At 38.5% G+C, this 15,958-nt stretch overlaps 1 protein-coding gene across 5 annotated transcripts in view; it reads left to right on the top strand.

Moving 5' to 3' along the window:
- Positions 1 to 15,958, top strand: part of LOC147032091 (muscarinic acetylcholine receptor M3-like) — a 201,303-nt gene that overhangs the window by 166,195 nt on the left and 19,150 nt on the right. For 4 of the 5 annotated variants that reach the window (XM_085869395.1, XM_085869392.1, XM_085869394.1 and 1 more), the window contains one exon: positions 11,571 to 12,511. In XM_085869395.1, the coding sequence (XP_085725521.1) occupies positions 11,690 to 12,511 (822 nt within the window). In that variant the 5' untranslated portion in view covers positions 11,571 to 11,689. Of the gene's footprint in view, positions 1 to 4,978; positions 5,161 to 11,570; positions 12,512 to 15,958 lie in introns of those variants that run through there. The other variant, XM_085869396.1, reaches the window with a different exon arrangement.

The raw sequence follows: 15,958 nt of genomic DNA, 5'->3' as shown, positions 1-15,958 counted from the left end.
TTTCCTGTGACATTGTAGTGAATGAACCATTGCTTTTGATGATAATTCAAGTTTTGGTCCGATGTTTTGAAAATTAGTTTCAGTGTTTCAAGTTATAAAATATGTAGTGTCTTTATGTAGGTCAAACAGTTTGTTTGCCATGGAGGTTATGCCGATATAACTCAGATTGGGTTTGGGTAATTACATTATGAAAGTGCTTTGAGTGGTGAGTAGGGTTCGACTGACAGTTCTGGGACACTTTACCTTGGACACCCGAACTCTTCTGATGATGATGTATCATATATCTTTCCCTACTACAGTATAACCATACATAAGTTTGATTTACTTATTCATAGTTCTGAAAAAACAACTTTGGTTAAAAATTTTCTGGGGTACTTGGCCTTTTGACCTTTAATAACCACCCGAAAGATGAAGTAATCATAATGACGTGAGCGTGCTTATCTTGACAAAAGCTACTATATACCAAAGAGACACATCGGGGTGTAGGTGAACCATTTATAAATAAAGGAGTTGGGTTGCTTGATACTTTAATGGGAATAAGTTCAACAAGTGTTAAAGAATAACAAAAAAAACCCCAAAGATTTAATAAGCTAAGCCACTTCTGCCATGGGAAATGTGTCAAGTGCTATAAAGAGTGTGAAATATGCTCATAAGGAATCATTAAAATTGCAGTCAATTAAATAAATTAACTACAAAGAGCAATCAGAGATTTCAGTAACTCACCAGAACTTGTTTTGTGTTGTGGCTGTGTGATTTTGTATGGTATATTTTGAGTGGTGTTTGTGAGCTGGAGTTTTTGTGTTTGTGTGGTATGTATACCATGTGTTGACAATGTATGTTTATGTTTATCCAGTGGACAAACAGACCTTGTAGAATTATTGTAGAGATCCACGTTCCAAATGTATGGATTACATTAACTGCGTACACACATATTTTGTAGGTAGACATATTTTACTGATGAACTCGGATACGTATTTTTATACATGAACTAATTCTTTTTTATACTGGTTCAGTATAAAAAATTTATAAATAAATTATATAAATTATACTAATTTTATACTGAACAAAGGATTCTTAATACACGTAATTTATAGACATACTCACATTCTTAATCGTACATCCTTTAGAGTTTATAGACATACTTGCATTCTAATAGTTTAGAGACATACTTACATTCTTTATCCACGTGCTCGCATTGCAATTGTACATAATTTATCGAGGGCCTCAGTTGAAAAAGATAATGTGTAATACTGACTACCACCAGGTGGCGTTTGTAACCTACATTAGCACATTATGTGTTGATAGACATCGTCTTCTTCTTCTTCTTCTTCTTCTTCTTCTTCTTCTTCTTCTTCTTCTTCTTCTTCTTCTTCTTCTTCTTCTTCTTCCTCTTCCTCTTCCTCTTCCTCTTCCTCTTCCTCTTCCTCTTCCTCTTCCTCTTCCTCTTCCTCTTCCTCTTCCTCTTCCTCTTCCTCTTCTTCTTCTTCTTCTTCTTCTTCTTCTTCTTCTTCTTCTTCTTCTTCTTCCTCTTCCTCTTCCTCTTTTTCTTCTCTTCTTCTTCTTCCTCTTCTTCTTCTTCTTCCACTTCCACTTCCACTTCCACTTCCACTTCTCACTTCTCACTTCTTCCACTTCTCACTTCTTCCACTTCTCACTTCTCCCACTTCTCACTTCTCCCACTTCTCACTTCTTCCACTTCTCACCTCTTCCACTTCTCACTTCTTCCACTTCTCACTTCTTCCACTTCTCACTTCTCCCACTTCTCACTTCTCACTTCTTCCACTTCTCACTTCTTCCACTTCTCACTTCTTCCACTTCTCACTTCTTCCACTTCTCACTTCTTCCACTTCTCACTTCTCCCACTTCTCACTTCTCCCACTTCTCACTTCTTCCACTTCTCACTTCTTCCACTTCTCACCTCTTCCACTTTCCACTTCTTCCACTTCCTCTTCCTTTTCCTCTTCCACTTCCACTTCCCACTTCTCACTTCTCCCACTTCTCACTTCTTCCACTTCTCACTTCTTCCACTTCTCACTTCTTCCACTTCCCACTTCTTCCACTTCTCACCTCTTCTTCCTCTTCTCACTGCCGGCACACCATCTTTCTTCTACTTGAGCTGACCCACTCTCACCACAACCTTCACAATTTCTTTGTATAACCTTCAATTCTTCATCTGAATTTTTTTTTCCTTTCGAGAGGCTGGGGGGGTGGGGGGTTGCAATTTTTCAAAAAGTCCAAAAAGGAGGCTTAATTTGAGAAAATATCAAAAATAAAAGTTGCATGAAATAGTTGATTTTGTGGGGGTGGAGCTATTCAGATCTTGAAAATATTTCATACTCTGGCCATAATTCAAAAATGAAGAGAGAATGTATCCATCCATAGGGCAGGTATTTTCTAATACAAACAAGTAAACATGTGGTCTTGACTGATACTTGTGAAATCAGTTCCTGCGACCTTGCCCTTTGGACCTCAAAAGCAATATGTCAGGGTTTCAAAAGTTCTAAGTTTTTTTTCTTCTAAATAAATACTAGTATGGAAGCAACTATCTGCAAAAACTGGTCTTTATTTCAATCTAAAAATGTCTAAAATCTTGCCATTTGAGAAGATCAATGTAGAAGACATTTGAGAAGATTGGGAGACAATCATATTGAAATTGTGGAAAGTTTCATCTCCCCGGGTTTAAGTAAGACAGAAGTGAGCGGAAAATGTGGAGGAGAAATTGCTAGACGGTTAGCAATGCTCGGATTGACAAAGATCTGGAAAGACAAAGATGTGACGATACACAAACCAAGAGGACGCTGGTGAATGCTCTGGTATTTCCAGTTGAAATGTGTGGATGTGAGTCATTGACAGTGAAAAAGAAGGAAAACAAGAAGATTAAAACATTTGAAATGTAGTTTTGCAGGCTAATGTTAAAAATTCCATGGACTGCAAGAAGAACAAACAAATCAGTGCTTGAAGAAATGAAGCCAGCATGTAGAGAAGAATCGCTGATGTTAAAACAGAAACTGTCATACTTTGGACACATCACGTGTACAGAAAACAAAAGTTTGGGAAAAATCAACCATGTTGGGTATTGTTGAGGGAAGAATAAGAAGAGGCAGACCTTGTAGTGTTCAAAGGATGTGGTTAAGGCTGCAACCAAGCTGTCTCTGTCAGAGCTTTGGGAAGTGGTGCAGAATAGAGATATCTGAATAAATCTGACCATGAATGTCATCAAAAGTCAGACACAACTTGATGGAACTAGATAACTTTATAATGATTTGGATAATACCATTATCATCTCAGACTCGACTAAAAGGGAAGAAAAAACATGAACTAGAACGGGCTCTCGGTAGAGTGCATACCTCTGCCAGGCTGAACAGTTTACGTTTTGTATCACACTGATAGGCCGAATCTGGATTCGGACCTGAACCAAAATCTTGTTCTTGTCACCTACCCAACACATCCACCTATTTTTGTCATAACACGTCCACAACTTTTTGAGATGCCGTGCTACGCTGTATATTGTCTTTGGCCATATCTCTCAATAGTGAAGAATCACTTCAAGAATTCTAGTATCTGGATTTGTTTCTGGATATTCAAACAAAATCGAATCAATTCATCCTTGTCAAACACCCAATCTGTCCACAACTTTCATTTGAATCCGTACATAACTTTTGAAATACCGTGCAATATATTTCGTTTTTGGCCCAATCTCTCAATAGTGAAGAATCACTTTAAAATTATAATATCTGGATTCCGGATCTTCACCAAAATATAATTAATTCGTCCTTGCACACTCCCAACATGAGCATCGAATTTCATCCGAATCCATCCACAACGTTTTGACATATCCTGCTCACAGACAAACAGACAAGGGTGAAAAAATAAACTCCGTCCACCTTTTGTGGTGGAGGTAAAACAAGGGCAGGGCAGATTTTGTAAACGTGTTGGTAGTACCCAGGATCAGGTCATGGCCACGACCCCCACCCCTCCCTACCTCCACTGTGAGGGGTGGGGAGACCACTTACGATTTTAGCCTGTACACTTGCCATAATGCAAGTGGTTTACTGACCCCTGCTGCAGATAGAGGGGATTATTAGCCACGGCACAAAATATATTTGCCCTACCTCCCCCACTATCTCCGACACCTCCACGCCTTTTCCAGGCTACTCCCTTCGGGAGTGAATGTTTCTAGTCCCAAAAATCAGCCGAGCGATAGACCTTTACAAATATGGTGATACTTTACTTTACAAATGTTCAAAATTACACCATTAACATGAATGGAAGAAAGAACAGAACCAGAACATTTACAAACATGAAGTAATTTATTAAACTACTGGATACGTATTTATATTTACAATCGCTGTTATCCCTCCATAAATGTAACTCCCTTAAAGTTAGCTATTTAATTAGCACAAAATGTGTAATTTCACAGACATACACAGATTTTACATCTTTCACTCCAATATATTAATTAATCAGAGTGATAACTTAGCATGAAGTCTGTGCAGAGAAATATGGATAACTGGAATGGCACTCGGTGGGGCGTATACCTTCACTAGGCTGAACAGTTTACGTTTTGTATACTACTGATAAGCCGGATCTGCAACTGGGCCTGCAACAAAATCGAATTGGCTTGTTCTTGTCACCTACCCAACTTATCCACCATGTTTTGTCATACCTTGTGCACAACTTTTTGAGATATCGTGCTTCATATCATTTTTGGCCATACCTCTCACTGGTGAAGAATCGGTAAAAAATTGTAATATTCAGATCTTCACCAAAATCAAAACAATTCTTCCTTGTCACACACCCAAATTGTCCACCTCGTTTCATCTAAATCCATCAATAACTTTTTGAGATATCCTGCTTACAGACAAACAAACAGACAGACATGTGAAAACATAACTCCCATTAACCAACTTCCCTTTGTGTGCAGCCTTTTTGACTGCTGGTTGCATCATTGGTTTGGGGCACAGCTCTGCTGGTGATGCAGTGCCCCCATTACCAGTACATGGTGCTCATTTCATCAACTTCAGAAGGATGACAAGCTGAGTCAACCTCCTGGTGTTAATTCAGTGGCGAACAGGGTTCAAACTCAGGATCCTAGGATCCCAAGCCACCACCCTAACCACTAAGCCAACGCCAGGCTTATATCAACCTACCGTGGCAGAGGTAATTAAAAAAATTGATGAACACACAATGATGTTTGGAGTAATGTTCAGCTATTAACTCCATCTCCAAGATCAAACTGTGAATGTTTATGGGTTTTAACCAGCAAACTTCGGATGAGCTGGCATAAAGAATAGCCGAGAAACATCATAGTTTCTCCATGGAAGTGTAGTGGAATTCACAATCTTGGTAGCTTGGCCTTTGGTACAGTACAGTAGTCTTTTAAAATCCTCGGCACAGCAGAAATGCCACCTATGGGGCCCAGATCACTCAGTTTGTCATCACTCAGATCACTGGATAGACATTTCAAGTGTGGTTTTTGGGTGCCGGAATTATGAGCTTGACAACATAGACAAGAAGATGATTTGTAATACTGCCTACGAGCAGGTGGTGCTATACAGTACACATCTGCATAGAGAGAATTGGGGTCTTCCCCCCACCCTGAAACCTAAACCCTGTAGGTTCCAAAATGTTTTCTTGCAAATCCATTTGCCAAGAGGATTCCAACAATATGCATTATGATGGGGTTACTACCAGTGGGGCTGATTCTATCGAAGGACAGACAGACAGACCGAAAATACAACTATATACAGAATATATTTTTTTCTGATGTGCTTCAGAACAACTAATGATGCCTCTGGAATTGAAACCTTATTCGTTTCTGTTAAGACCTCCCAAGAGAAAAATGTATGCAGTCACCAGCAAACGATGATTGCCAGTTCCTGCATTCTAGTTTATACCATCAGAGTACCCACCTGACAGGCGATCTTTCTCCAAGCATGGAACATGTTCTTCTGGCACATACCTTTATTTGGGCAGTGTCTAAGCAACCCACAGTTCTTTAAAGGCAAAAAACCCGGGTTACATGCATGAAGCAAAAACATACCTACTCCTTAGAATTCAAAACACCTTACTGTACTGGAAAACGTTGGGAAAGGAATACTGTACTGTAAATGGTGGAGACTTGTAACACCCTACCCCACCTAGAGGTGGCGCTACATGATACACATTTACAGAGAAAATTTACATCCCCTCTCCTTTTGCCCTCCCCCCCCCCCTATGCAAGACCACCGGCAAAGAAAAAACACCCCTATACATTAATTAGTGTCATGCTGATTCTATGTCGCAAGTCTGAATGTAATCTTCCCAGAACTGTAGGAGTAGCATGACAAACAAACACAACCGCACCCACAAACACACACACACACACACACACACACACACACACACACACACGCATGTGTACAAACACCGGTCCATTAATTATAGTAAGGATTATCAGGTGAGTCTCTGTAGATAACTTCCTGATACAAGCCAGTAGATGGCACAAAAGTATGCTACACTGTAATCTCATTTAGCAAACACAGAATGCAAGTTATAAAAAGTAAAATCTATATGTCAACATCTACTACAAGCAAAATCAATAAATTAGATCACTCAAACAATGTCGAAACTCTCCAGGTTATAACAATGTCCTGATTTTCCTGACTTCCTTCTTGTGAAACTCTGAAAAAACAAGAATTCGTTTTTATTTATTCAATTACATTTTCGAAAACGAAATGCACAATTTTTATTTTTATTAATTAAATTCAATTCACGAATACATTTGATTATTTAGTTTTTTTATTTTTTATAAGCTTTGATTCTGATATCGATTTTGAAGGTAATCATTGTGAGTAATTCATCATTCTTTGTGTCGTGATCAAAGGATAGAAAGGGTAGGTGAAAATGTATAAAAGCAGCAATTGTGAAATCCAACATTAATACGCTTTAAGGTGAAATAAAATTATTAAGACCAATCTTAAGAGTTTCGCACTTCTTGGTCACGAGTTTTTGATTCGTGTGAAATAAAATGCACCATCTGTGACCAAGCTATATTCATTCACTTTCAGGATAACATAAGAAATAAGTTATAGTGGCATCCTGTTCATGTCTCTGAAAAATTATTTGACTTACAAAATTGGGAGTTTCGCACGAGAAGCTTGCTTGCAAAGTGAAGGATTGCCCTGTCCGAAAAAGGCCCTGGAGCCTCCAGAAGCAAATGCACTGCAGATGTAACTGGGACTGAGCCATGAATGTTCACATCTCAGAAAAGACTAAGACCATGGCTCTTCCAAAAGTCATCACTTTATCTCTGCTGAATGCTTAAAATGCAGGAAGCATTGCTTGGCAGTGTGAAGAGGTTTAACTCGATCGGAACTGAAAAGGGCACATAGGCTGAGGAGGTTGGAAGTTTCAGGGTCAGTACATTCAATTTGTGGAAAAATTTATTTCCCGTCAGCAGTAACAAGCAAAGTAAACGATTCACAAGCAAATGTAATCAACATTCAGTTCATTACCTTTCAATCAGGATGTTTTAAGAACAACATTTGTTTGTGCATGATACTTATAATCTTATTTACTCAATCACCCACCTTTCGAGAATTGTTTAACAGATATGCACTGATTACGTAACTCAAAAAGGTCAACAACACTCTGAAGAACCTGAAATTTTCCTCCCGGTCTCACATATATCTCTGATACTAATTTTATATTGTCATTTTGGAGAACATTTGAATTGTCGTGAGAACTTTGATAAATTTCATGTTGACCAGATATGAAATTTTCCCAACACAATGTTTTCTTTGAACTGATTAATTCCAGAAGATATTATGGGGTTCAAAGCATTTTTCAGATTGTTTTACAAATAAGTTTTGCAAAACACCATGGGTTGGCTTCCAGCATTCTCAAATGAACCCCTGGCTCATGAGGGAGTGAACGCAGCTTCAAATCACATATACCATCTGTCTTTATCTGTTGTTTACTACTGTCCTTGTAATTTATAACAAAGTACATCCATGTCTTTTAATGTCTTTGTCTTGCATGTGATTTATGAAAAAACTGGTCTCCATGAGTACTAGATCAACGTAATAAATAAATATCAGATTGCTGAGCAAGTCGAAAAGTGGAACCACATGATTGCATGACAATTTTGTCTTTTAGCAAAGACAACATGGAAACTATTTATACATTATTTAGTGAAACGATTCACGGTCCTGGACAGATATCTATCTCTTCATTTAATAGCTTTATATTTTTTCATGTCTGACTTTGTGTATGCTTTGTAGTGTGTTGTTGAAAATCATGACATTGTTCATTTCAAACTTGAATCTAGCACAACATGATTGGCAAATTTGATTCAAAAATCCAAAAAGTGTGTGTGTGTGTGTGTGTTTGTGTGTGTGTGTGTGTGTGTGTGTGTGTGTGTGTGTGTGTGTGTGTGTGTGTGTGTGTGTGTGTGTGTGTGTGTGTGTGTGTCAATTATCTTCAGAAGGATGAATTGCGGTGGTAAGTTTAGAGTGGAAAGTGTTATATGGTAAAAATGATCTTTTTTGAGCATTTATCTGAGCATTCAAATTGGCTATGGTTGTGCACTTTCTATTCCACAGTTTTTGCAAACACAGTTTCTGCTTTTGCTAAAATTAAAATAAAACATATTGTTAAAATTTCCATTTGGGAAAGTAATATAAAAATTATAATGATAAAAACTCAATTTGTCTTTTTATCATTATATGTCAGAATTGATTGAAGAGATGGCAACGCAGAAGAGATCTTAGGGGGCATATATATCTTAATTGCAGAAGTAAATCTGACTATATATAATTATATTCTGCCAGATTTGAATAATAAATAGATGGCCGTAAGACAATAAGGGTGAAAAGATATAATTATCGAGCCAAACCTGAATACCGCATGGACTCAGATAAATATATGCACTCTCATAATAGAGTAAATTAATTTGTTCCAAGGTCTTTTCTTTATATTTTCTCAACTTTATCAGTAATTCAATGTCCAGATTTATCATCTACAGATATAAATGCCTGTGTATTTATTTCTCTGTCACGGAGGAAGTGACCTCATGTTCACGGAAGTGACGTCGCGACTGCCTTCACCCCATTATTTGGACAGCTCGCCTGACTCTGCCCACAATCAAAATCATGCACCACCATTTATTTATTTTTTGGATACATAGTCAATGCTCGTGGAAGAGGAAGTACACTCAATGAATCAGGATGTAACAGACAAAAACAGGATGCAAAACACACATTCACGGAGAAGGAAACTCCAAGGAGGAAAAACTGTAAAATTAGGAGGGATTTATGTGGGGTTAATGAGGTTAGAAAATATCATGGTTTTGGATTGGGGATGATGTGAGATGGTGGAGAACAACTGCTCTCATACCAGCATGCAATGTTTTGACAAATTTGTTGATAAATTGCTCCCCTCACTGCTAATCCTCCCCAGGGAACATCTCCTTTCCTGGACTGTTTTATTTATTGCAAATAATTCATCAGACGGAATCCATAACTTTGTATTTATAGTAATCCTCTGTGTCGTGTTGAGTTTTGTGCACCTGTCATTTTGGCGGGCTTCTCCCCTCGTATTTAATAAATAGCCACTGATCAACCTCGTTTTGGTCTCTGCTAATTTGTCATTTTATTTTTCCATCTATTCCAGACAGAGCTTACTGTCTCAATTTTGTTTTCCGAAGACAGGTTAAATCTTACACAGTGAATGTTACATTGAAATTTAATTTTCGATTCAAGCTTTTGCAATCTGAATGTTTTATTCGCCTCAGCTATTCCTGATAATTATTAGCCGAGAGACTACTGTAATCGGTTGTGTGTGTGTGTGTGTGTGTGTGTGTGTGTGTGTGTGTGTGTGTGTGTGTGTGTGTGTGTGTGTGTGTGTGTGTGTGTGTGTGCGCGTGTGCATGCGAGTGTGTGTGTGTGTGTGTGTGCGTGCATGCGAGTGTGTGTGTGTGTGTGTGTGTGTGTGTGTGTTTGTGTGTGTGTGTGTTTGTGTATGTGTGCGCGCGCGTGTGTGCGTGCATGCGAGTGTGCATGTACCAGCACGAAGTCTGCATGCAAATTTAATACAGTCATTTGGTCTCTGATCTAGTGTGATCTATATACCCGGAAAGGCTCTGTTGCTAAATGCTTGTTCATGTTGTCACGTGTTGGAATTGAGTCAGATTTAAATACAAGATTTGAATCTTGTTATTGCTTTAACAGGAGTTTGTTGTCTACACCTGAATGAACATTTAATGACATGATTTTTCACACCTTCAACATTTCTAGACCTTGAAATTATTACTTTAGCATTTACCCGAAGGAAATGGAATCAAGCAGGATGCATTGACTAGAGATATGAAGGAGCAGCCTTCTCTCAATTACAAGATATACCCAAAACTCCTGATTTAATGACGATGAAGAAATGTATTCCCTTCTGAAAATCTCCTTTAATTTCATAACACATTTAATGGATTAAAGAATCTCATCTCGTATCCACAGTGCGATGTGCCTGATAACTTTGGAGCTCATATGTAGTCTTTATGTCATACTCTTTCATTGTTTTCCTGTATGCTGTAGGCAAACATATTTATATTATGGACAGTCAAGGTGGAGGAGTAAAGGTGTTTATTCCTGGGATAATTTAGCTTGATATCAAATGTATCAAAAAATACTTTGGTTGCAACATTGCTGAATCACTGCAAGGAAATTTCAAAATTTCATAACAAAGGCCTAAAGAGGAATGGATTTTGGGAAACTGTTTCCAAGAGATGACATTTGTTCAAATGCAAGATCAAAAACTGTTTTACAAACGTTTCCTGATTCAATCTACTGTGTTGTAATGAAATGAGAGTTTAAGCTTAATGGTGTCAGTCATTGATCTATGAGACCAATGGAACCTGAAAAGGCAGGACAGCCATTGATGGAAATTCAGACAATGTTTAAAGGACAAATTACTTACTCTAGAAGATTAATCTAAAGATAAAGAGATTATGGGGGGGGGGGGGTTGGACATTTTATCACAGTCATTGATAAAATTCAGACTCTGTCCTTATCTTGACAGCTTTGCAAAGGGCACAATGAAAAACAGTTTCCCATTTCCTTGACAAAATTCACAAATATTTTGCAGTTGTAAGGCTAACTCAGTTGGGATCGTTTGATCAACATTGAGGAGCTTTCTTTGTCAGGATTCAGGATGGTAAAATTGTATAAAAATAAAGAAAAGATCAACATTGACCTTTACATACTAATCCAATTCTTGTCATTTCCTTGTTGTGACTTAACTTCTGAAAAATCTCAAACTTTCTTGTGAATGTTTAATCCACTCATCATCCTCATGATATGCAGTGCCTTTTTACAAATGTAATAGATGATTAGTGCTGTGCAAATTTTATAGCAGACTATCCTTTAATTATATGTGTAGGCCAACCATAAGTTATAGATAAACCTTAGAGAAGATTTTTCCGAAGATAGAAGAAAGCGTATGATAGATACTTCATGGGTCTTTGCCTGATTGTACTCTAGAAAGTTTGATTTTTACAAACTTTTTTCAATCCTTCCATGTTTGTGTTCTTTCTGCAGATTGGCATGCCTTTACTGAAGTTGTCGGAAGCTGTGCATGATCATTGGCACTGCTACATTTGAACTCGTCATTGTGCCTGAGGTCCAACAACTGTGCAGCCAAAAAAAGAGCTCATGCAATGGAAGTTACAAGCAGCCCTTGTGGAGAAAACTCTACGGTACAACAATGCAAAGAAAACTCCAGTTCTCTCGGTCCAGAGTTGATAGTGGCCCAGGCAGTGGCCATTGGCACCGTGACAGGCATAATCAGTTTGTTGACAATTGTTGGAAACGTCTTAGTATTAGTTGCCTTCAAAGTTAACAGGCAACTGAAAACGGTGAATAATTATTTTTTGCTCAGCCTTGCCGTTGCTGATATAATTATTGGCATCGTTTCCATGAACCTTTTCACGACCTACATCATAATGGGCCGCTGGCCACTAGGAAGCGTGGCATGTGATTTATGGCTTGCTGTGGATTACGTAGCAAGTAACGCATCGGTCATGAACCTTTTAGTAATCAGCATGGATCGTTACCTTTCTGTTACACGGCCACTCAGATACAAGGCAAAGCGCACACCACGGCGTGCAGGCATTATGATCGGTACGGCCTGGGTGGTGTCGTTGATCCTCTGGGGTCCAGCAATCATGTGCTGGCAGTACATTGTGGGTACACGAACTGTGAAAGAGGGAGAATGTTACATTCAATTTCTGTCTGAACCAATCATCACATTTGGTACGGCCATTGCAGCTTTCTACTTGCCCGTCTCAATCATGACAGTGCTATACTGGCGTATCTACCGTGAGACGCAGAACCGAACACGTGAGCTGGTGGGTCTTCAAGGCTCAGAATTTGAGTCGAGTCGCCGATTCCTCACGCCAAAGCCTGCTGGTAATGGCAGGCAGCCAGATGCTGAACATGCACGAACCAAGCGTCGAACTGGCCGTTGTGGCTGTTTCAAGGTAGAGGTTTCTTGAATATTCTTCTTCTCTCTGCATCCCACAGTCTGACACATAACCACAAAGGTTTCAATAAATGCAGTAAATATATAATTTTAGGTTGAGTGGTTAAATAATTAAATTACACTGAACATATCAGAATGCAATGGTTACCTTTACATTGTTGCCCAAAAATAGTTACCTGTTGATACTTGCTTGCAAAAGAGCTGGAATAGTCTTTATTTTCACTGCTCACAATCACTTTGGCTTCAAACCAAATAATTTGAGAGCTTTTAGTTTTCATTCCAGCACAGGAAGTGTGTGTCATAATGTTGTAACATATGTTGATGAAACATTTTTGTTGGTAACCAGTGTTGGGTTGCTTCAGGTCATGTCCTGTGAACATCTCAAACCAACTCAGCTTGTTTTTGAACCCGGCCTGCTGCATCACGCTTATGCAGTTTGACAATGCAGACAAAACTTTGAAAATGTGATTCATACACTTAAAAAAAAGTATTGTCAAATTATATGTATATATACGGTATATAAATATATATATATATATATATATATATATATATATATATATATATATATATATATATATATATATACAGTATATAAATATGTATATATATATATATATATTATATATATATATATGGTATATAAATATGTATATATATATATATATATATATATATATATATATATATATATATATATATATATATATATATATGATGTGGCTGATGCTCATTACAGCCAGGAGGTGAAATTGGAGTTTAAACGATAACTTTGGTCATCATTGGCTGGATGATTATACGGTATGCTGACGAGGGTAAATGTGCCTGAAATCTGGATAGGTGACTCCATTTGATGTTCAACCATAGGTTACCAAATAATCTCTGTCTTTTGACATGTGGCTGGGCCAATGCTTCTGAGTTAGAGGTGATGCTTTGGTGTGCTTACATATCCAATGGATATTGGGGGAGTGCTCATCACATCCCACATTTTGATTTCTCTGCCGATTGCACGTGCCTTCTTATTTCTTTGTTTGCATTCATGGGGAAAATTGTCTGAGTGGAAGACAGACTGTTGTTCTTTTTGGATTATGTGGTTTTGCTGTGTGAGACATAATCCACGGCTGATGCTCACTATTACAGCCAGGAGGTACGTTTGGAATACACACACACACACACACACACACACACACAGACACACACACACACACACACACACACACACACACAGACACACACACAGACACACAGACACACAGACACACAGACACACAGACACACAGATACACACACAGACACACACACAGACACACACACAGACACACACACAGACACACACACAGACACACACACAGACACACACACAGACACACACACAGACACACACACACACCTTGGTATACATCAGGGATGTGTTTCTGAAAAGTGCGGCGAATATTGAAACGACAAAAATCAAAGCAGTTTTTCTCATAAGAATTAATGGAATACTGGGGGATGCGTTCATCATGTCACAACTTCAGGTAATATAATATTGCTTTTTACCTTTGATATTACCAATTTTTTTTGGTTAATGACAGTTATATATTAAAGTACACACATGTATCAATTGAATAAGAAACAATTACCAGAGGAGGAGGAGGAGATTGGGACCATAGTCTTTGCAGAGCATTGGTGCTGCTTAAGCAGTCTCCTTGGCTATTGGGCACAATTCTGGACGGGTCGCCACTCCGACACAGTATACCAGCAAGCTGGCACTCATTTTGCCAACCTCGGAAAGATGACAGGCCGAGTTAACCCCACCTGGTATTAATTCAACAGCTGAGCAAGATTTAAACTCAGGACCCGAGGATCCAAAGCGCACCACCCTAACCATTAAGCCAACACCAGGCATAATTACCAGACATGCGTAGATAAACAAAATTAAACCTCTTTCAGAAGCGGTTGAAGTTGGCAGTATGTCATCTTCTTCCTCCTTCTTAAATTAGCATGGGCATATGTGTTGATCGGAGGCAAACTTATTAACCCAAGAACATCCACTGCACATTCACCAGCATACATTCAACAAATTGCATCGAATTTCACTTCTAAGGTAACACCTTTACAATGCCTCTTCGCCAGTACATTTGTTTATGTGCGAGGCAAAGTAAAGTCATTCTTTTGTAAATTTTGTAATCTCCTAATTTGACACTTCAGCAATGTATTATGGCATCTTTATCAGTCTTGAAAGTTCTGAAAATGCTCGAGAATAAAAGTTATGGCTTAAAAAAAAATGTAAAAGTCAGTTGAGACAACAAATATTGAGAAGTTGTTCTTAAGAACGTGACAACATATTTGCGAAACGACATAAAAAGGGGTGACGTAAATCGGGGTATTATTGTATCACTCACTCACATACACATGTACACACCCAAAACAGAAGAAAAATGAGATTTTTTTTTAAAAAAGAATGCCTGTTAATATTAATAAGAATTATTATTATTTTTTAAAGTCTGTAGAGTATCACAAGTTATTACTTTGACAGTCTGACATCTTAAAATTGGTACAAAAGGCATCCCTTATCTCTGAGAGATTTATTATCATAAACATTATCTTTTATGCCAATATTGAGGGTGATATCATTTGTCTGATGTACTCACTGAATTTGATATTCATACCTCCTCCGTTGGGTCATTCCATATCAACTCAACCTCTCCGTAAAAGGTGATGATCACCGATTTTCATGAAACTTTCTACTGTTTTAACTGCCACCAACAAATCGCTATAACACATAGTCATTCATACAGATCTTGAGATTATGAATAACTAGCAGAGCCTACCCATTGCTTCACTGACAGATGGACCAATTTGTCATCCTGCTTGCCAAAAATTGTTATATTGGTCACTTTGGCATCACTTTGTGGTCTCAAAACAGCTTTTAAGGCCGTGACCACATTGCTCATGTTACTTCACTCACAAAGTTGTATCTATCACCTGAGTTAGGAGTTTGAAGCTTTAAAGATGTGGCCGAGCAAAATGAACAGCATGTTGTATTTTTACCAAACAAACCGACAACTAACAAAGGCAAAGAGGTGAGGGAGATGAGGGGAAAAATTGCATTAATGGCAATTGCTTCACGTATGGGTTGAATCAAAAGACAGAGACATTAGCATTTTCCAACCCTCCCTTCCCACCACCTGTTCACCCAAAATCCCCCTCCCACCACCCCTCAGCCCAACTCTCTCTCCCACCCCCCTCACCCCAACTCTCTCTCCCACCCCCATCACCCCAGCCACATGTCCTTTGCTGCTTGAAATGTTTCCCTCACACAATGCTCCCGGCTCTCTCTGGTTATTATTTTTTCCAATTTGACAGGCCCTCCATTTTGTGTGAGAATAAGAAGGAAAAGACAAATTTATCCATGCATAGAGTGCTTTAACTCCTTTCCCAACCACCTTCCCCGTCCGCACGT

Source organism: Eptatretus burgeri, chromosome 2, assembly GCF_056783735.1.
Source record: "Eptatretus burgeri isolate ZD-2024b chromosome 2, Ebu_testis_v1, whole genome shotgun sequence".
Lineage (NCBI taxonomy): Eukaryota > Metazoa > Chordata > Myxini > Myxiniformes > Myxinidae > Eptatretus > Eptatretus burgeri.
The sequence above is the reverse complement of the archived record's forward strand: the minus strand, read 5'-3'. Positions and strand labels throughout refer to the sequence as shown.